Genomic DNA, 24,037 nt, shown 5'->3' with positions numbered 1-24,037 from the left:
GTTTGCTTTTTGGACAAGGTATAAAGGTTTGGCTGGTTAGCATGGTCCAGTTAGCCTCTGCTGGTAGATGAAGTAACTACACCATCTGGCTGCAAAAAGACAGAGATGCACTGAAGGCGATCAGTGCTATTTTAGTATTATTTATATATTATTACATTATTTATTAATACTTTTTACTAGTTTTTATTTTTATATTTTCAGTTTACAATACTATTTAATATTTCAATATTACATTTCACATACATACATTTCACTATTTAAAATATTTATTTTTATTTTATATTATTTTTAAAATGCACAAAATGTTTTTTTAATCACAATACTTCTATTTTAAATTTTTTACCATCATCAAATACCGCACTGAAAGTTAGTTTCTTGTTCTGCGGCATGATGCATCTTTTTGCCAATTTTTGCCAAGGTTCCGGGATTAAAAAAAAGGATGCCAGCAGTACTTGGTTGGGCAAATACTGCTGGCAGCCCATCCAGCATAAAAAGAAAATTAAATCAATAATGAGAGTCCAAAAAAGTTCTGATCAGAACAGCCACTCTTTAATTAAATCCTTCCCAAAATTAACTTTTGCCACACCTGTCAAAGATGGATGAATTGAGAGCAAGCCAATTATAGTGTTTTCGCATTAAATGTAATTACTGAACATTCTAATTCACTAAATCATATTTAGCTCAGAGTATTACACATATGTGAGTTCCAACAGCAAACAATTTACAGTAATTGATATTAAGATTAAAATGGTTAAAAACCACAAATCTGGGCAGTTACATCAGCAATCACTCATGTCAGACTATAGTTCTTACAAATCAACTTAAGCCTCTAACGAAGTTACCAGCCAATTTGCAAATGACATTTTCCACTCAGAATGTTTTTTTGGGGGGCTCTGGGTGTGTGCTCTATGCGATATCAAAGAACGCCACCAGATAGCGGCATAGTGCCAACTCACAGCATCCATCCCATCCCCCTGCTCTGAGAGGGAAGGTCATATCAGCTCACAGAGTCAATCTCTGTGCTACACACACACACAGACTGCGTCAGCATGTGAACTTTTGCCAAGAGACAACAGCACACCAGGGGAAAAGAACAGAGGCTTCTGTACGGCAGATAACATCCAACAAGATTGAAAATGAAAGATTATTTCTTGCATGTGCTGCCAGTTTCACTCCAGTCTGTCTATATCACAACCCACACGCCACTAGAGCTATATGAAGTGGAACATCCTTGTCTGTTAACATGCAAAACACTAGCTGCTTCGCATGTTTGCAGTCTCTCTGGATTCTCCCTGTCACTTTTCACACATTCAACATACTCCCAAAATGTCTTTCTGACAAACCGCTGACAGAGACAGTCAGACGGCAGAATCAAAGCCTGTCACTGGCCGACACGGAGAGACTCCAGCAGCGCCACTAGGTTTGAGTTTGATCATTCACATAGACTGTTTGTCTGCCTGCCACAGTCTGTCAAAAAACACTCCTTTCTGCTGCACCTGTTTTCTCCGCCCATGTGCTGCATCTGTCCCCCCTCTTTCATTCTGTCGCCTGTTTTTTTCTATTCTGTGCTGCATTTTTCTCCCTTTCTCTCTCTCTCTTGCTCTCCGTCTGTCTTTCCCTCTGCTGCATTTCTGTGCCTCCCTCCCGCTCTGTATTCATCCCCCTTTTTCTCTGCACTCATTGACCCTGCAGCGGAGTGCAGTGCAGCTACAGACGTGTTTGGGTGGGGATGCTGGTGACTCAATGGGCTCCGCGATTTACCTAATGACTGTCTGGAACAGCAGCCACAGGGAAACAAAACGGAATGAAATTAGTTACAGATCACCTGCCGTAACTGTCAAGCTTGGTGTCAATTACACTTACGCATGTTAACCAGTTGAACTGAATTTAATTAATTACTGCAGTATCTACACCAACTGAGGCTGAACAAGCCTGTGCGATTTCTAAGCATTTCTTGAATACTTTGAACTGCACAATATTCATATGCACCCTTGTCTGAGGTTTTCTCAGTGTCCGGGTGGTGCACGAGGTGAATTAAATGTCATTGCACCAGCATCCACAGTACTATAACCAGACCCAGTCTGAAAATGCACACTTGTTTCCCACTTTTTTTTTTTTTTTTTTTTTGGGAGAACCCGCTGTGGAATTCTTTGAAATGGAGTTAAATATGGTAAAACGTCCTGTTTGTTACACTGTTGCAACATCAAATGTGTTAAATCCATGCATTAGGTAACAGGAAAACTTGTGCCCTGTTAATCTTGAATCATGACCATTAACATCTCCTCCCCTCTCATAACGACATCTATTCTCTGATGATGTCTGCACCGCGCAAGAGTGGAACAATAACTTATCCCCTTTAGCAACCTGTCACTAACAGGAGACACACTCACAGCAATTAGCAAAACGACAGCAATCCAATTCCTGATGGACAAAATGAAGCCTGTCCTAAATTTTTTATAGTTTGGATAAACCACTTGGCTAATATTTGCTAATGTTAATTTCTACATATACAAATACATTTTATACATTTCATTAGTTAAAGGGATGGTTCACCCAAAAATTCTGAAATTTCTGTCTTCATTTACACAACCTCATGTCGTTCCAAACCTGTATGACTTTCTTTGTTCACAAAAAAAGAGATTTTGAAAAATGTCTCGTGTTTTTTGTCACTACCACTAAAATCATTGTTTGAACAAAACTAGGTTAAAACATTCTTCAAAATACCTTCTTTGGTGTTCCACAGAAAAGGGCTGCAGGTCCAAAGTAATTTCATAAGCTCAAATCTTAATGTGATCACGATTTTACCTGGATGAGTGTGTGTTTAAACAGGGCTGAGGAAACAATAACACTGCAGGTGTATAATAATTCTCTGAGTGTGTGTTTATGTGAATTTAGTGACAGCTTTAGTAGTGCTGGCATGTGTTACCTGGTTGAGTGCTTCTCTGGCCGGCAGGCTGCTCTGCCTTTGAACGTCACCACCCACTTGTCTCACTCCTGATGTGGAGGAAGATCTGCCAAGGCGACCCAACTCTATGAAAGATCACAGACACATAGCCAAGTTATTGTTTTTGATAAATAAATCTCAGGACATCACATTTTTTGTCAAATCTAAATTAATGATTGAAATAGCATGTTGTGTAGCCTAAAACAAACAAGTTCCTTTTGCAGAACAAAAAAGCAATCAGAACTGAGGAGGATATCAGAAAAAAAGAATTGTGCCTGCTGATAGCATTGCTAATTTAAACAAATTATGCAAATAGTGTAATAGAGCAAACACAGACAAATGTTTTAAAAATTAGTGCTGGTGCATGGTGCAGTTTCTAAGGTTGTGGAGGATGGGATGCAGTAAACTACAATGTTTGAACTGTATGCTGTGACTGCACGGCATCGTGCCACTACTGCAATCCAACCACCTAAATCAGTCTTTAAAATGCAGAAAGGGGGCTCAGCTAAAAGTTCCATCTGGATTTATAACACTTTTCACCTTCATTTGATCATCATTTGATGGATTATTACTGCCATGATGAATAGAAGCAGCACACAAACTGTTTCTACAGATATTAATGAAATTCAACTTGCTTTACACCCTACTTTCCACTAATAGCGCAACATTAATTGCGCCAGGCAAATAGCGCTGACGTCTGTGAATCTGTTGCATTCTATAATGAGTCTCATTTGCATTGAAAGCAGGTGTGTTTGCATTGTAAAAAAAATGACATTGACTTTATTTAAATGTGCACTGCACAACGTAATGCATATAGTGCTTAGTTAAGTTGGACTGCGGGTGGTATGTGAATAAAATGCATGATGTGCGCTGCAATGCTGCAGTTAAAGTGGCTCAAATGTTGAGTGAATTCACTCCTGTATCATGGCGTACATTTATAAGGTTCTAACATGTCCAGAAATGCATGGTTCATAACTGTGACAGCTACTGCAGCTAGTTAGCTAGGATAACATATGTTAACTATTTCTAGCTAATATTGTGTGTTGCTTAATTGTGTTACATGGTCTTTGTGATTTTATTTCATCATGGTTTTAGTAGGTTTAAAGTCAAAGGTTTTAAAGGTTTTTTCCCCATATTTTCAAAGACATTATAAATATCTGATCATTCTGTTATAAAATGTGATGCTTTCCAAACAAATCAATGCACACTGATCCCAGCAACATCAACTTACAGCTCATAAACTGTTCAAAACAAATGCTTTATCTCTAACCAAAACACACTTGATCTATATCCAGATCTATATACTGAGGTCATGGCAGAAAGCCTGTGCTAATGTCATTTAAATTGGATCTCACCTCCATTGCGGCACGCTGGGAAGGTTTGGCAGGGTAAGGGCAGTCCCGCTCGTATCAGTCCTCTCAACCCTGGTGGTCCATCCACCCCAGCCAAGCTCTCGCTGTGTCTCCCTGTTGACCGCACAGGTATTCCAGAGTGTCCACCACTCCGCATGACTCCTAGGTCATCCCTCTCTCTCCTCAATAGAGCATCTGCACTGCCATTCCACGCACCTCCATCATCCTCTACAGAGCATTAGAGAGAAAAACACAATTAAACATCTACGATAGTATAACAGAAAGTGAATTCCCTCCATAATTGTCCCTACAACCATTACTCACTCTCAGTGTCTCGGCTCCCATGACTGAATGATAATTTTCGGTGCATGGGCCAGTAAACCTGTTCTTCGGTGAGCCCTAAGGCAGCTGCGCTCTCCCAGGGAATGAACCCGGCCTTAGCCTGCAACGCATGGGCTGCAGATCCAGTTTTAGTGGGGTCCGTGTGCAAGGATGGCAACTGTGAGCCCCCGCGCAGGCTATCGTAGGCGGGTGGGCGGCGGAAGCCAACCGAGGGGTAGGTCCAGAGCAGGGGGCTGTCGGAGGGGGGAGGTTTATAAGCAGGAAGGCCATGAGACAAGTGCGGGGTGTGCGACCGGTGCATGTGAGAGCGAGACGGAGGGCGCTGAGCGGATGAAGAAGAGGTGGAAGGTGGCGTAGCTGCTGTGGATGATGATGGTTGACTCAGGGTTGGTGTGGTGCTCGTGCCGGTTTGAGAAGTGTGTGTGTACGTGCTTGAGGCAGGGGTATCAGAATGATTGGATGATGGCGTGCTTAGGTCTCTCTCTCGTTCACGATCCCGTTCACGATCCCGTTCACGATCACGATCACGATCACGATCGATCACGATCACGATCACGATCCCGATCCCGATCCCGATCCCGATCCCTCTCTCGGTCCCTTTCCCTCTCAGATTTCTCAGACTTGAGCAGGAAGCTGACAGACTTGCCCTCTTTGGGCTGTGTCTGCGTCTGGGTGGAGGACTGTCCTGAGCCCTTACTTGATGACGACGTCTCTTTCTCAGGCTTGCGGTAATGGTGATAGTGGGAAGGTCTGTGGTGAGGGTGATGGTGATGATGGTGGTGGGAATATGGAGAGGAGGACTTTGACGATGGAGGAAGAGGAGTGGAATGACTGCGGGCTCTGAGTCCAGGTGCCGGCCCCAGCTGTCCTTCCCTCCTCTCCTTCTCTCGTTCCTTCTCAACTCCAGAGGACTCTTTGGAAGTGCTGGTGGAGCTCATGCTGGAGGAGGTGCTAGTAGATGCTGGCAGACTGGAGGCTGACTGCACACTGATTTTGGCCGAGCTGGTCTTGTGTTGAGCCCCTACCCCACTGGAGGCAGCAGCCGGCTGGGGAAATGCCAGGAGTGGAGGCTTGTGCTGGAGCAAGTTGGGGAAGGGAGCCGGGATCTTACTGGAGCTGGGCTCATGTTCTGACTTGGACCCTGGCAGCAGGAAGGGTGTGGGAGCACGGGGAGGGTGTGGTGAGGAGGAGAGGACTTGAGGTACAGGAGTGGAGGATGCAGAAGAGCAGGATGAAGGCAGAGGAGAGGAGTGCGAGATGGAGACAGCAGCTTTAGGCTTGGATGAGGAACAGGCTGGAGAGGAGGACGAGGGGCGTGGGAGCGAGGAGGAGGTGGAGGTGGAGGATGAGATGATGGAGGAGTGGTACGCTTTAGAGGACTTGATACGCTCGTGTTTGAGTGGCAAGCGGCGGTGGGCTTCTCGAGCCGCGTCGTCCGGTAGGGGGTACTTCATTTCTTCGTATATGGCCTCTCCTTGGTCTGAGTCAGAATCAGGCGTGGTGGCAGAGGGTGTGAGCGGGTGAGGAGTAGAGGCACTGTGAGTCTCTCGGGTAAAGACCTGGCCAACCATTTCAATGTAAACTGGCTCGTCATCTCCACCCTCACCCCGTGGAGAGGGTTCAGAGCTTTGGAAGGGAAGAGGTGTGGTCGGTGGCGGGACCCGAGGTGGCGGGGGGTCAAAAGAGAGCTGTGTGCTTGGACTTCTTTTGGGCTTCAAGGGAGGTACCTTCCGTCCTGCCATTTCACCTGAATCAGACTTCTTCATTGCTGTTTAACAAATAAAAGCAGACGAGGTGAAAAAAGAGTGAAATAAAGTGTCTCCATCCATATTAAAATGTGCATCACATGGCTCCGAGGGGTGAATAAAGGCCTCCTGTAGCGAATCGATGCATTTTTGTAAAAAAACATCCATATTTAAAACGATATAAACAGTTTTGTATAACTTCCGCTAACTGTTGTACGTGCGTTCACGAGAGACTGCCTTTCCTGCAGATGATGTAGGACGTAGGCGCAGCGCATACACGTGTGAGTCTCACGAAAACCAGTGTTTGTTTACAGGAGCAAAGGAAGCAAAGTTTCCTTACTTTACCAAAGGAAAATCAGTCTCCTCTTGGCTTATATTCAAATCCTCCAGCATTTTTATTTACAAATCCTCGTTTTGTTTTGTTCTCTCTCCGTCGCACTTCTGCGTTTGTCACTAATCACCAGCATTTACGCAACACATACGTTCTATGTCATCCGCCCGGAACAGCTTCCGCCTACGACAATTAGCAGAAGTAAAAGAAAGGTGTTTATATCATTTTAAATATGGATGTGTGTCTTACAAAAACACATTGATTCGCTACAGGAGGCCTTTATTCACCCCCCGGAGCCGTGTGATGCACATTTTAATATGGATGTATGCTCTTTATTTGACTACTTTTGGACTGTTGAACAAAAACATCCGCCCATGCCATTATAAAGACTGAAAGAGCCAGGACAATTTTTAATTTAACTCTGATTGGATTCATCTGAAAGGAGAAAGTTATTTACACCTAGTATGCCTTTAGGGTGAGTAAAACATGGACAAATTTTTATTTTAGGGTGTACTAACCCTTTAATCCATGTTCCAAGTCCAATGATTTTAATTAAACTAAAAATTTAAGATTTCGGTTGACATCCTGTTTCTTACTTGTTATATTCTCTTTCATCCCACTTTTCAAAACTGAATCAATGGATAAAAAGACCCACCCTACATTATTTGTTGTTGTCTGAAATAAATTTTAAGCAAACGGCTTTCAAATGACTCATCACACCTAACACTAATCTGGTTGTTATTTCTTTAAGTTTTAGACATTAAGACAAATACATTTTAATGTGTTCTGGGGAAAAATGTGCAAATTTCTGTGTACATCAATGTGAACAATTTTTCACCTACCCAATGTGTTCTCCATCAGTTTTTTTAAATAAATACTGTATATTTAGATGTTAATACTTAGATGTTAATGTTTACACCATATATTTCTTTAACCTCATTGAATTAATTGTTCAGTCCAAAGAAATGATTAAATCACAAATAACAGATTTCTCACATTGCCTAAAAAAAAGCGAGGTCTCAGTTGCTCTTTGCTACTAGGGTAAACAACACAAATGCCATTATATCTGACTTTATCACAATGTATCAAAATAATATTTAAGCACAAAAGAAGCTGGTTTCATAAATTTCATATTATGAATAATATAATTACCAAAGCTGCAAAATAACATTAATTAAGTATCGAACAGAATAACAGAATAAAGGCCAAAATTACACTACACACAGAATAATTCTTCGATTTAAATCAATTACATAATAATTCATTTAAAAACATATGAAAGACTAACAAATATACTGTCAAAAACAATGGATGCTTTAATAGTCATGAATCATAAGCACTTATGCTTAAAGGTCCCATGACATGCTGCTTTTTAGATGCTTTTATATAGGCCTAAGTGGTCCCTAGTACTGTATCTGAAGTCATTTCTGTGTCTGTAGCTTTAAATGCTAATGAGGAGGAGAGAGGCGGGGCAAGGTGGAGGGTGGGTGTGTGGCCTTAACCAGCTTGCGGCCACGGTACCATGCGATAATGTTGACAGTGGATGTATCGCGATGGCTCATAGACACACAGTCTTTCAAGCTTTTCAGTTTGACCCAGAATCTGATCCGGATGGAGAAGCACCGGATGAAGAAGTTGCAACTCAGCGGCTACAGCAAGACGTCTCCGAATGGTTAGTTTAAAATATTGTATCTGGATACGGTACTTTAGTTGGTTTGTTTATGTATGCTGTTACAGTTATTACCATGTAGCTAATGCTAGCCTATGTTGTTGGCTTTTCATGTTGCTCTGATTTGCTATCGTTCTAAAGCTGTATTAGCATCTATATCAGCAATCTAAAAAAACACTTCGGTGTTCATTTGTACATCCAAACACTGAGCAACTGCCATGTTTCGCTCGTTTGCAAGCCATGATGTCTCTCGAGGAAAAAAAAAAATATTGCGCTCGCCTGGCATGGAAGTAGCTCATTTTCTCATGGACGGGCCAAATTCTCTGGGCAGGCAAAGCAGAGATAGGCGAGGTAACCTTTCCCCGTATGACGACATAAAAGGAAGATTCCAGATTGGGCCATCTGAGCTTTAATTTTCTCAAAGGCGAAGCAGGATACTCAGAGCTCGGTTTACACCTATCGCCATTTCTAGCCACTGGGGGACCATAGGCAGGCTAGGGGAACTCATATTAATGTAAAAAAAAAATGAAAAGTGAGCTTTTCATGCCATGGGACCTTTAAGAACAAGAGATTGGAGTTTGAGTTCAAGAATCATGGCAACAAATCATTTGACACATTTAGCATCAAGTAAACATCACAATGTTGAAAGTTTGCCTAACTTTTATTGTGTTTCATGTTCTATTAGTGGTACCATCATTTTCAGATGTACACACAACTGAACTTAGAAACAAGTAAACTGTGATTAGTCATGTTATATGTGAGTCAGATGGCTCCTTATCTATATTCGAAGCATCAGAGATACAGCAGGTTGTGAGAACTGCCTCTGCGCGAGAGTTATCGCAGGTCAAGAATCATTTTTTAAATGGATTCTCATCCCTAATTTTAACATACAACTGATTTTGATGAGACTAGAACTGTGTATGTCACGAAGACTTACGCTCACTTACCATTCCGCTTCTCTGGGTGTTTGGATGGGTGACTGGGAGGTGGAGGTGGCGGAGTGTCAGGTGGTGCGTGAACCCCCCGGGAAGGATGCTCCTGCTGGGGTGTGGAGCTTAGACGAGTATTGGGGTGACGTTTCGGCTTGGCTGGTGGACAACGGGAGGGATTTAACTGGTTTTGGGGGTCTGAGTCTGGATAATATCCGTTCTCCATCTCCTCTCCCTCACCGGTGCCCACAGCATGGCAGGATTGAGAGCGTGGGGCCATGGCGGCCGCACAAGTGTGAGGTGAAAGGTCCTGGGATGCTGGCATCGTCATAAATCCCATTCGGAAATGGCGCCGAAATGACGCCAGATCCCGAACCTTCCCAACTGTCGCGGAGGAGGCATCTTTATAACTGGAGCTATGGGAGACGGGAAGATCAGAGAATGAGAGATGGAATCAGAAATTGAGGAAAAAGGAATTATTTCTCTGTAGAGAGATTCTTATTCAGATTAGAATAATAAATTTGTTTCTCTTTGTGCTGTAGGCCTCCCACCTAATCTTTTCTCTTTCCTCATTTCTACTGATAAAGGCTCTATTAATAGCTCACAGTCAATTTCATTTTTGTCTCTACAGCCCCCGTTGTACACTCTCCTCTGCCCATTTCCGGAGTTTAAACTCCCTCCTACTACTGCACAATCACACAGACCAATACCTACACACATAAAACACACACATCTCTTAGTTATGACCGGGAACTTTCTATCGACTTCTATTGCTTTCATACTGAGTTAATGTTTTTGTCTTCTAACCCTAAACCAAACAGAGACATTTTCAATACAGTTTTGTTATTTAATATGTTTATTAAGCTGTTTTGTTGTAGTTCCCATAATGTAGGTAATTTCAGGTTTAACTATCCTTGTGGAAACATTTGCTTCTCACAATCTAAGCAAAACCAGACAACACACACACACACACACACACATTCAGGATGAATGATGAGAGAGGAAGCGGTTCATACCAGCCTGCGAGAGACCCAACAGCCTCCTTCACCCTCCCATCCTTCTCTTCTACTCTGTTGTCCTCAGCTCCCCTTCTTTCTTATGCTTTAATTGTTTCTTTTTCATCTTCATTTGTCTATCTATTTTCTAAATGCATGTTACAGATATTATTGTGAACATCCATGTAAATCCATATACTCCCATGTACAGTATGTGTTTACATTTTTCTTTTTCTTTTTTTTAAGTGACCTTCTAATGTTCATTCAAAATGTCATTACTGGACTTTCTGAAGATATAACAGATCTCTCTCTGGTGACGTATGCTGGACTTGTTCAATCATTTAGTCCTCTTAAACCCATGCCTGCAAGCTCACATTTATCTGCATTATTTTCTTGAGTGTTATGACCACATCTCAAAATCCAATCAACAACCAATGGATAGAATCAAGCACCAACCTCACTTTTTTGTTTTGTTTTGATAATCTATAACCGAGATATACATCAAAATACAGAAGAAATATCTATGGTTACTTCCATTTTATCGTGACTTTAAGTCTGGAATTTTTAGGGATGGTTGATGCAAAAATTGCTTGACCTATTCCTTTAATAGTTGGCAAACATTGTTTAATCAGCTGATCTTTTGCTCTCTTGCTTTCTTTCTTCCCCCACACAAAAAAGACATTGTCCGCAGGCCGTGTTTCTCCCTTCATCCCTCTCTCTGCATCTTTCTTATATTCCTGAATCAACTAGCATGCATTCCCCGTTTCCAAGGCAACTAGCCTGTCATTTGTTTATTGTTTGCTGATTTTTTTTTTCTCTAAACACACAAACTCAGAGCACACACTGGCATATGTGCGTATGCGCACGCACACACACAAACACAAACACACACACAAGCTAATTTAGGTGTGGCTAAGCAGCATATTGTGGGTGGTAAATAGTGGGCTGCCATCAGCACAAACACACACACACACACACAATTAAAGGGAAATTAATCACTGATGCTGTTTTCCGGTAACAGGGTGAGTTAGGGAAATATTTAGAGATATTTAGAGATAGAGATGTTTTTCCATTTAACAGAACCACTATAAGGATACTGATATTACAAAGATATTGCTTTTTATTGCTCTTGTGCCTTAATGGAGCTCGCAGTGATGGAAAATATCAAGTGTTTCCTAGATGTTATTCTAATATTTCTTGGAAGGAATAAAAATAGACAGAAATGAGAAATGAAATGTAATCCAGTATGGTAACAATAGAGAGCAATATAAATGTGGATAGCATTAAAACACAAATACTTCAAAGACCAAATTACCAGATGAGAAATGCTTGAGTTCACTTTGGGGAAAAAAAAAAAAATGTTGCTGGGAAGCAAGATACTTAACCAAAAGTCTCCATTCATTCCAATGCTATCTAGGATAAACAATTATTGCTATTAATGAGATCTCAATAGTGATTTTTTTTTTTACCTCTGAGTATAACTGTCATATTAGAAATTCATGAACTTCTTCCTGTCAACTTTTAAGATGTGTAAACATTGTCTAGAGACTCCTCTGACCTTTGTGAAGGTTGATGTGCACGAGGTCCAGATGGACGAAAATCATCAATACACTGCTCAGCAGTGAGTGTGAGTGTTCATGTGTGTGTGAGCCTCTGTTGTCAGGCAGAAGGCAGAGAAGATGCTGAGCTAGTAGAGTTTGGCACACACTAACAGAAAAGAACAGCACCACAAGATATGATGCACAGGCAGGGCACACAGCGAATGAGTTGGCCATAGAGAGCTCACAGTACAGCTGTCGTCCAGGTATAATCTGTACAAAAAGTCTGAGTCTGAACATCTCATCATAAAATCCATCAAGGACATGCAGTTTTAGCTGCACACAACATAAAATATTCAGATTAAACTACTGGACTGAATTAGTTTGTCTTATTGTGTGATGCTTATTTTAGTTTTCTACACCAGATCAGTTTGTTAACTGCATATGTGTCAGTTCTTCACCCGATGATGGTGCTCTACTACTCAGAGGTTTGGGGTCGGTAAGATTTTTAAAAGCTTTTAAAGAAGTCTCTTATCTTCACCAAGGCTGCTTTTATTTGATCAAAATTACAGTAAAGACAGTAATATTGTGTTATTACTATTTAAAATAATTGTTTTCTAATTTAATAAATATGAATATATATATATATATATATATACAGGTGCATCTCAATAAATTAGAATGTCGTGGAAAAGTTCATTTATTTCAGTAATTCAACTCAAATTGTGAAACTTGTGTATTAAATAAATAGATTCTCTATGGTGTTCATGTCTGGTGAGTTTGCTGGCCAGTCAAGCACACCAACACCATGGTCATTTAACCAACTTTTGGTGCTTTTGGCAGTGTGGGCAGGTGCCAAATCCTGCTGGAAAATGAAATCAGCATCTTTAAAAAGCTGGTCAGCAGAAGGAAGCATGAAGTGCTCCAAAATTTCTTGGTAAACAGGTGCAGTAACTTTGGTTTTCAAAAAACACAATGGACCAACACCAGCAGATGACATTGCACCCCAAATCATCACAGACTGTGGAAACTTAACACTGGACTTCAAGCAACTTGGGCTATGAGCTTCTCCACCCTTCCTCCAGACTCTAGGACCTTGGTTTCCAAATGAAATACAAAACTTGCTCTCATCTGAAAAGAGGACTTTGGACCACTGGGCAACAGTCCAGTTCTTCTTCTCCTTAGCCCAGGTAAGACGCCTCTGATGTTGTCTGTGGTTCAGGAGTGGCTTAACAAGAGGAATACAACAACTGTAGCCAAATTCCTTGACACGTCTGTGTGTGGTGGCTCTTGATGTCTTGACCCCAGCCTCAGTCCATTCCTTGTGAAGTTCACCCAAATTCTTGAATCGATTTTGCTTGACAATCCTCATAAGGCTGCGGTTCTCTCGGTTGGTTGTGCATCTTTTTCTTCCACACTTTTTCCTCAACTTTCTGTTAACATGCTTGGATACAGCACTCTGTGAACAGCCAGCTTCTTTGGCAATGAATGTTTGTGGCTTACCCTCCTTGTGAAGGGTGTCAATGATTGTCTTCTGGACAACTGTCAGATCAGCAGTCTTCCCCATGATTGTGTAGCCTAGTGAACCAAACTGAGAAACCATTTTGAAGGCTCAGGAAACCTTTGTAGGTGTTTTGAGTTGATTAGCTGATTGGCATGTCACCATATTCTAATTTGTTGAGATAGTGAATTGGTGGGTTTTTGTTAAATGTGAGCCAAAATCATCACAATTAAAAGAACCAAAGACTTAAACTACTTCAGTCTGTGTGCATTGAATTTATTTAATACACGAGTTTCACAATTTGAGTTGAATTACTGAAATAAATGAACTTTTCCCTGACATTCTAATTTATTGAGATGCACCTGTATATATATATATATATATATATATAAAATTTTATGTAATGAATTAAATTTTCAGCGGCCATTACTCCAGTCTTCAGTGTCACATGATCCTTCAGAAAACATTCTGTTAATTTGCTTCTCATGAAGTTTTTCTTATTATAAATGTTGAAAACATTTATGTTTGCTGATTAATGTTTTTGTGGAAACAGTGATACATTTTTCATTTATTTGAAATGTCTTGCAACATTGTAATTGTAATTCATCCTTGAATAAACATCTATCTATCTATCTATCTATCTATCTATCTATCTATCTATCTATCTATCTATCTATCGTATTAATTTATGTTAATTTTATATAAATTTATAGCCTACTTACCCAAACCTTTTGAATGGCAGTGTATACTAAATCAATACATTTTATGCTAATCAATGCAGAAAACATGCTATGGTTTGTTATGCATTTGTGAAAAAAATGTAAAAAATTAAAAACAATTTTGAAAGAAAATCTGTGCCTGAAAGCAAAATGAGAGGGAACAGACTGTGAGTCATAGGTTTGCTCTCATAGCTGAGTATTTCAGGTTGTTCGGTTTCATTTGACACAATGCTTCACATGGCAGAATGCAAGCTAATAGGTACAGGGAACTGAAGCAATTCATGTCTGCTCTATTTCTGTTGTTTTGCTTTAGGCTGCACAACATGTGGCTCTTGCATGGCTTTATTTCAAGTCTCAAGTTTAAAGGCACATTAGTGTGCAGAATCAGTTTACTAACATGCTAAGTGACTCACTTCATTCATTCATTCATTTGTTGCCTCTCAAGATTGACAGCAAGATGTAGGAAAAGAGAGCTGGGAAACAGAGTGAGATGGATAAATGAATGAGAATCATCTGCATTCAGCAGCAGAGAGGAGGAGGATGGAGGGATTGAGTGGGAGGACGAGAGAGGAAGTGGACAGATCCTCCAGACAGAGAGCGAGCATGCGTGGGTGACCTCTTGTGTATCTCTTTACATCTGTGAAGGGGAACGAAAGAGGTGGAAGGAGCCGAGATAACTGCTTAAAGATATTGTGCATGTATAAAAGCAAGTTTGATGTGACAGCATATGTATGTCTGCATGTGTGAGCAGTTTATACAAAGGTGACTAAAAGCAGCATGTTTGTCTGAGCTCAGGATGTGTTCAGGGTTCTGCGTGTGTCATGAATTTAGAACACAGAGCGGATGAAAAGCGCTTTGATGTTCATTTGCACAGGTGTCATCTAAACAATCATCTAAATGCATTCTCCTCTTCATCCAGAAACACTGAGATGGAGATGGAGAGAGAGAGAGTGTAAGGCAAAGAGGCATAAAGGTTGCAATCAATCCTGTCCAGCTGAGAGGAATTGCAGAAGGAAAAAAGCTCTCAAAAGATCACAGCTGAAGATGTAAACAAAGCGTTGCAGAATATTGGTAATATACAGACTTGCATAAGGTGTCTTAAAGAAGAAGAAGAAATGTGGATTTGGTACAAGGAATTGCTACAGACATACACGTTTACTTGGATAAATAGAAATACTTCATATTTATCCTCTTTTTTTTTTCCCCAAATGAGGATGTCGCCAAAAGGAGATTTTGTCAGATTTAGCTGGCTTTTGGTACAAATTTGTCCCCAGAATAATGTTAAGCAGGGACAGAGAATACATAGAAAACAAAAAAGTAATATTTTTCTTTACGGTGCATGATATTGATACCATATCAGTTAAATATTAGATATTTTAAGTTGCTGTAATCAAATGATATTGCTTTTAGGCCGATATTAAGAGATTTGAAGTTATCTGTATCAGTCGATAATTGTATATTTTATTGTTCATGCTCACTTCCTCTAATTTAAACATTTTTATTACTATTCTGATCATCTATTTCTCACTTAAACTTGACTTTACAGTTTCAATTACAAACACTAATAATTTAATAATTCTATTAAATCAAATTTTGAGTGAATCTCAAAATCAAAATAAGTCTTTTTTTTGTGTGTTTTATTCAGACAAAATAGTATAGAAATCCATTTGTTGTTATGAGCATTTGTTGGTTATTGGCCACAAAATGAAACAATTAATATATTGGAACAATTAATTTGAAAAAAAGTAACTTATTTATGATTAGAGTAAATTAATTAAAAATTAGTGCTGTCAATCGATTAAAAAATTTAATCGCGTTAATCACAGTCATGAACTGTGATTAATCATGATTAATCGCGAATTTAAAATACTAGGATTTAGCTGTAAATGTGTTGAAAGAGAAATGCATGACAAACTAGTTTAAGGAAACAGAACCTTTCACACTTCCGCCAGGTATGAGATATAATCCTTATTATCCTTTTATCATTATTCTTTTGTTTTTATTCAGCCATTATCAGCCTTTAAACTGGCAATAAAACGTCTACCAAGCCACATCGCTTCAATCCCAGTATACATTTACCCAACTATTATCAAAAGTATTTCTAAATAAATACAACAAAACATTTCTTGTGACCTTACATGAAGTATAATGACAAAAATGCATTATGAAGAAGAATTGGACCTGTTCTGCAGGTGCATTAGAGCTAATATTAGCATCATGCTTCATAAGACAATTCATGAGATTAATAATACACTTTTACTCAGAACTCACTTCAAACCACCATCGAGTGTTTGTAATAACTTCCTTTTGCGATCACATGTGGAATTTGGTCGTTTACTGTTGTTAAAATATGCTATTTATAGCCTTTTATATCGCTGCACAAATTAGCATTTCAGATGCACACATTCATTTCAAGGAAATCACATACAGACCAGATCTATCGTAATTGTGTGTTTATTATCTTATATAATCTATAGTGGCTGTTGTCATGTTTATTTCTGCTGTGTAAAAGCCTTAACATGCGTGCTCTGCTGAAACTCAGGTTGTTTGTGATGTTACAACTGCCTCTCCATTATTAAGTTGCCAGGGATACATTCCAAGTATAATACACATTAGTAAAAGGATCTATTTTTATTTTTATTTGTCTATATACACTTTGGGCGGCCGCGGTACATTATAAAAGTAGCCCAAAAAACCGCAACCCACGGCTCTGTAATTTTTCCCACGACTGTATTTTCAAAATAGCCCACTTGTGCCGCTGCCCTGGCAACACTGCCCTCATCACACAATGATTGATAACCTTCCTCGCTGTGATGACAGGAAGACGTTGGAGTCAAACCTTATCAAACGATTAATTTGCGCTAAATAAATATTAACGCATTAAAAATTTTTGATTAATCGCATGCGTTAACGCGTTAACGTTGACACCCCTATTAAAAATAAAAACCTGAATAAATTGATATGGATAATTATTTGTAAGATAATTAGACAAAGAATTCTGTTTTCAAAAGCTCCAGCTGTGGAGTTTCATGTCTGCTGATCTGCTGGGACACCAGAGGGGCAGATTGTGTTGGAATATATCCTGCTCTCTCTCACTCTCTCTAGTCTTTCTGTGTCTCAGGCGGAAAGAAGATCGGGATACTTTGCATAAAATATGAAAGACAAATGTCTCTATTTCAGAGTTAAGACTACTCTTAATCGTGTCATAATCATCCGTCTCACTCCCTCTCTCCCATCTCCTTTATAATCTTATTCATTCTACTCTTCTCCTTCAGTTTCACCTTTTTCTCACCTTTCTTACAGAGTTAGGATTTTACTAATCTTCCTCTTGCTCCCTTCTTTCCTTTACCTTTCATTTACGCTCTGGAAGTCATCTCTGTAACCCCTTCTATTGTTCTCTCTCACAAACTCCTTCAGTCTCCTACAGCAAGCTCACAGATTTCCTTCTTTGTTTTACCTTTTCTTGCCCTCCTGATCTCTGTGTCTCCAGTCCAGTCGACTTTTGCGGTACAACAGGTTCATGTCGCCACGGGGATGCTCCTCCTCACAGCCAATAACAGCACAGTGCAGCCACTGGCCCCGCCTCTCTATGTCACGCAGGAAATTCTCCACCGCCACATCCTGGGCGGAGCCAGAGCTCATGGTATAGAGAACCAATTAGGGGAAGGGATTTCAAAGCTTTCCCCCGTCCCAATTACCTGTAAAAGAGTGAAATGCAGGCACTTGGTTAGTAGTTTGCATTTAAAATAGTATGCAAATTCATTCCATTCTTTCTGATGACATAAAATCCCAGCTGTCCAAACTGAATGGAAACAATTAACACAGCACAGACGCTTCACGAAAGTGCTTTACACAGTGTTCTCTACACCTATACTCTGCATTCCCTAGTGCTGTTCATGTTGTTCTTTTTTGATGTGGAAAAGGGAAGACAGTTTGGACTAAGTGTCCATAATAGAGGCTCTAATGCACAAGGCCCTTCTCCCCCTGGAAAATAAATAAATAAATAACAATAATACAAAAAAATAAATGCCTTAGACTGGCAGAGATAGGGGTAAGCAGTTGTTTACATTCCCTTATGATCATGATAAGTAGGATTACAAGCACATTTCCATAAAAAATTCATTAGGACTTTCATTTTTTATTGCTTTATAGAAGGTTCAGAGCTCCCACAATTTTTGAACAAACAATTTATAAGATTGACCTTTCTAAAATGTAAAAATAATTGTGATTTGTTACTTAAACTACTGAAAATATTTTTTGTTAATTGACATTTGTGTTAAAAAACAACTTTAGAAAATGAGAAATGTTGCCTTGGCATCTAACTGAAATAAAATAAGTTGAAGTACTAAAATTATTAAAACTGAAATATTAAAAGCTAACATAAATATTTAAAAAAAACTATAAAAGAACTGACAAAAGCACATGACAAAATGACTCAAATTTGAACTAAAATTAAAATATAAAAATTAAAATTAAAATATATAGGTCAAAAGGTCAAAATATTAATAAATACTCTAACAGAATATAATACTAAAATAACACTTTTTCTCTCACAAATGAGACTTCTATGCTACACAAACCATGTCTACACAAACGACAGATGAATCTGTGCCAATATAGAGTTCATTTTCACATTCACATAACACAATATATGATTGCTTGCACTTCTCAATATATATATATATATATATATATATATATATATATATATATATATATATTTTTTTAACAACAGACCTGCAACCCACCAGCTGGGAAACACTGTGTTATATTCTCTCATCACCTTAAAATACTTTTCACACTTCCGCCCTCAGATCTGTCTTGCACATTTACGCATCACACACGTATTATAAAAGGAAGGAAAGTTCTTAAGTTGTGACCTGAAATCATCACTACTGCACTTTTATTCTCGTCTTCATCACAGTGGCCTGTAAAGGGCATGTACCATCTCTCTCTCTCTATCTTTGAGAGGAAGATCTGAGTAAGTATGAGTGGCTCAGTTGGCCACAGGCCCCCGGGCTGCCCCGGCTGTGCCTGTGTAAATCTGCAGTCTGTAATGCAGCCTGTCACATGTAGTACACAGGCATTCTGGCAGGAGAGAGAACAAGCTAGGAAGAGAAGAAGAGAGAGAGCAAGCGAGCGTGTTCGAGCTGCTTGTTGTGGGGCAGATATTGTACAGAGTGCTCAGAGTTTGAGCGCCGGGTACTACAAGAGAGTTCTGATTGGCTAAAAAGGATACAGCTGTCAACTGCTGTGCTTTTCCAGTGTTTTTCCAGCACAGAGAGAAAGAGAAAGCACAGGAGAGGGAATGAGATAGGGACTAAGAGAGATAGAGAGCAATGACGAGAAGAAGGTGAGTGGGTTAGCTGAGTATGTTGCTGAATGTGCAGATATGTGTACGTTGAGTGCATCAGCAGTATTGCTATGTAACGGGAATATAGCTGGAGTCCAATGTTTTCACACAGTTTTAGTGTCCTATAGACAACAAACACATTTAATATACACACAAACACATCACATAATGATTCATGTGCATCCAGGCACTGACTTATGCAGTCATGCATCACTAACCCGTTCATAAAGTCACGCACAACCAAAGGTAGTTTATGTGGAACACACATGCAGTTTTATTTCCAGTCTTTGCCCAACTCACGGAAGAGCTATGAATGAAAAATAAATGAATTTATATAATTACTCATTAAATCCATGCCTGCAAGTTAAACTTCATAGTAAACTGGGTCAGATCTTACAGTAGAGGGGAGCTAGAGATGAATGTGGAGCAATACAGAGCGTCATAGATGTATATGGCTTATATAATATATGACGCAAACTTTTTATCCACGACAACATAAACTGCATTACATTGACACTTTACCAACAGAGTTACTGATACCCGAGAGACAAAACAGAAAAACTGATCAAACTGACCAAACAAAGACACTGTACCAACACACTGATGGAAACAGATTCTGGTGAACGTTTTAGCAGAACATATTCATATAATTCTGCCATTAAAAATTATTATTAATGATTAAAACAGATTATTTCAGCAATCCCGTGTCAACGATGTTTCCAATGTCATTCACCACTGCTTACTGTATATGGGTATCCAATCCTGCTCCTGAAAGTTTCAAGTGATCCTAAAGTCCTTGATTTAGCTGGTTCAGTATGTCTGCTTGTAAACAAGGCGTAATGCATCCGGGTTCTACATCAGAACGCCGGCAGCATGCGTTGTGGAACTCTTGTGAATGCGTGGTGAAGACTGACATGGAAGAGAAAAATTGTTGAATAAAGTAGTTATTTTTGTTTTCTTTGCACACAAAAAGTATTCTCCTAGCTTCATATAATTATGGTTGAACCACTGATGTCACATGGACTATTTTAATGATGTCCTTACTACCTTTCTGGGTCTTGAACGTGATCATTGTGTTGCTGTCTAAAGAGGGTCAGAAAGCTCTCTGGAAATTTGTGTTCTGAAGATGAACGAAGGTCTTACAGGTTTGGAATGACATGAGCGTGAATAATTAATGACAGAATTTTCATTTTTGGGTGAACTATCCCTTTAATGCTTTCAGGCCTGGACTGCATCACGGGGAATTGCAAGACAAGACAGCAGCAAAAGACAACAACAAAGAAACAAATCAGTTAACTACAAATAAATAAATGAAAAAATAAAACAAAGGACAAAATGATCAGTAACCATTAGAGAAGCAACTGCAAATCCATTTTCCAAAAGAGCTGCCTTCAGCGTCTTTTAGAAGTTTTATAACTAAATTTATTTAGTGACAAAAGCATGGACAGTTTTAAGGTTTTCCTGTATTGTTCAAGGTTATTGGGCATTAAACTTTAAGTCTTTTTCCCCTACTTCTATCTGAACATGTGGAACAGTCAAAGGTACAGAGCATATAAAGTGCAATGGTGCATTTGATAGCCACAACCGGTAATAAAATGAAAAGCACTATGAAAAAGACCATCTAGCTTTTTAAAATGTTGTTCATGTGTAGCATGCTAATCACTTCCCCTGTAGAGTTCAGGACATACACCTTTGTCCATACAGTATTTCTCCAGAATTTCTGCCACCATAAATCAGCAAACACATGAATGAACAGTTCAATCTGTAATTTTTCCACCTCCTCATCTTCCTCCATCCACCCCCACACCCTCCTGCCTCCACACTCACTGCCAAAACAAACACAAAGGCAAAGAGAAACACTCTGAAAGTGGCCATCATTTGCAACTCTACCAGCACTAACACCCACTGCATGGTCCAGTCATCTACCCCACAGATGACTCTCTCAGATGAGAACATATTCTACTTCTTCTGGAGGTTTTGAAACTGTAAATCACACACTTCTGATCTCTACTACCTGAACATAATGTTCTACCTGAATAATGGGAACGAACAAGTCAGCTGGAGAGGGTTATTCTGTTCACTCTAGACGCTAAGCACTTGAATAACATAGGGATCAATGCCTTCTTTTTTTTGCTTCCAAACCAGATTACTGTCCTCCACTCACTGCTATGCTGATGACTCAATTCTCCTCATCCCAAGGTCCATACGTATCTGCAACCTCAGAATATCAATCTATCCATCCACGTTTCCATTTGTTAACACTAGTTAACATCAAAAATGAAACATGAAAAATACTTTTAAAATGTATTAATCTTGGTTTATGTCAATCCCAACATTTACTAATACATTATTAAAATCTAAAATTGTATCTGTTAATATTATTTAATGGATCTGAGCTGACAAGAACTAACAATGAACAGTAGTATTTTTATTAACCAGTGTTTAAAAAAATATTAACTAGTACTTTAAAAAAAAGTACTGTAACAAATGTATTGCATACTGTATATATATATATATATATATATATATATATATATTTTAAAGCATTATGGCTTAACTAAAGGATCTATCTTTCTATTATTTTTTCATTTTTTAGCAACCTCAAGCTCAGTCTCAACCAACCTGAAGAAATATTCTAGTGAAAATGAAAAACTATTAGCATTTACATGTTATCTTTAATCCATCCATCCTTTTTATTTTGTTTTATTTTTTGTTTTCAGCAGGCATCATATATTTTCATAAAATTGTTTGTCGCAGTACTTGTTGTTAACGATTTCTGTGCTTTATTTTGTGTCCCTTTATGAAGAAAGCATGTGCTAACAACATCAATCTAAATGCAAACAGATAAGCAAACTCAAGATAAAGAAAATGTGACAGTCATGTCAATAGCTTTGATGTCCCCTTTTCACATTCTACATTACAGCTCTCTTACATCTGAGCGTGAACTCTTGAACCAGAAATTTATGCCAAAGGCCTACCCAACACAGGGACTGTCATACATAATCACATCATGTATTGATCAGTGCGCATGTTCGTGTAGCACACATGAGAGCTGTGGAGGGAGAAGACCGGTTTATTTTAGAGTCTAATAGAGATACTTGAAAATGGGAATCAATGAAGGCTCCCCTAGGCTATAACTATGGTAAGACAGACAGATAATCAAGAGAGTTGTGGAAATGTGGATATTGTTTTACCTGGTGGGATTACATGAACATACTCCCATCCAAGTTTTTCCTCACAAACCCAACACCAGGACTGATGCCACACTAAGCAAAGATCAATAATCTCCGCAACACGGAATAAGACACTATACAGAACACAGAACCTGAGAAAACACAGATACGGTTAGGCTACTTTACTAAAAACAGAGGCTATTACAAACAAAGCATCCCAGATACAATTTCAAACCGTGCAGAAAGTGACAAGAGTCTAATACTGTAACTGATCCTACATACTGATCACAAAAGCGTAATTCAGCATAAACAAACTGCTTTTAGCATTATTAAAGACACATTTACATATTTCTTCAAGCATATTTTATTACAGCAACATAAATAGTAAGACATGTTATTGATGCCAATCCCATCTGCACACACTAGTTAGGGCCCTATCATTTCTGTGATGCGGGAGATGCACACGGAATCGCGGAATCCAATCATAAAAACTGAATTTACAGTATAACGCAGAATGTCATGGAATTTGCTGAATTTTGGATGGATAAATCAAAAGTAGGTCAGTACAGATAAATCAATATACTATATATGGTCTACTCTAGTGTCTGTTAATATTAAGCAGGAAAGGAACTAGGCCTATTTAAATATGGATCCTACATGTTCTGCGTGTCTCCATGTGAATGAATGGCGCAGACGCGCGGTTTCATTTACTACACACATACTGAAGAAAGCGCGTTCGTTGTGTTTTCAGCCTCTGCCACCTCGATATATGAGTACATGAACGCATGAACCTAATCTCTAGAACTGCCACTTCATAAGGATTTTATGGTTTCTTTTGAGAAAAATATGGTCATATCATATACACTAAAAGACTTAAAGGTCTTCACAGCAACCGTCAAAAGAAAAGTTCAGTTAAATTCAGTTGAAGAAACTGACACAAATATTATTTAATCTAATGATAGTATTACTACTACTACTACTAATTATTAAAACATCATTTTTAAGGAATATTTATCAGAAAAAAATATTTACCAGAATTTATTTAGCAGAAAAATGTGAATGCTAGTGCTGTCAAATGATTAATTGTGATTATTCGCATCCAAAATAAAAGTTTTTGTTCACATAATATATGTGTGTGTACTGTGTATATTAATTATGTATATATTAAAATACAAACACATGCATGTATATATTTAAGAAAAATATGTTGTTTATATAATAAATATATTTATATATAATATAAATTATGTGAATATATACATGTAAATATATATAAATATTTTCTAAATATATACTGTATGTGTGTGTATTTATATATGCATAATAAATACACACAGTACACACACATATATTGTGTAAACAAAAACTTTTATTTTGGATGCAATTAATCGTTTGACAGCACTAGAAAATACACAACACTGTAATTCTGATAGAAAATAATAATAA

The 24,037-nt window shown here is 38.8% G+C and overlaps 1 protein-coding gene across 1 annotated transcript in view; it reads right to left on the bottom strand.

Annotated features, from left to right (window-relative positions):
• Positions 1-24,037, bottom strand: part of LOC131540096 (neuronal tyrosine-phosphorylated phosphoinositide-3-kinase adapter 1) — a 39,432-nt gene that overhangs the window by 3,201 nt on the left and 12,194 nt on the right. The window contains 6 exon segments of the mRNA XM_058774552.1: positions 2,927-3,030; positions 4,300-4,524; positions 4,621-5,177; positions 5,179-6,406; positions 9,331-9,728; positions 17,523-17,763. Coding sequence (XP_058630535.1) covers positions 2,927-3,030; positions 4,300-4,524; positions 4,621-5,177; positions 5,179-6,406; positions 9,331-9,728; positions 17,523-17,707 — 2,697 coding nt within the window. The 5' untranslated portion in view covers positions 17,708-17,763.

This window comes from Onychostoma macrolepis, chromosome 05 (assembly GCF_012432095.1).
Source record: "Onychostoma macrolepis isolate SWU-2019 chromosome 05, ASM1243209v1, whole genome shotgun sequence".
NCBI lineage: Eukaryota > Metazoa > Chordata > Actinopteri > Cypriniformes > Cyprinidae > Onychostoma > Onychostoma macrolepis.
The sequence above is the reverse complement of the archived record's forward strand: the minus strand, read 5'-3'. Positions and strand labels throughout refer to the sequence as shown.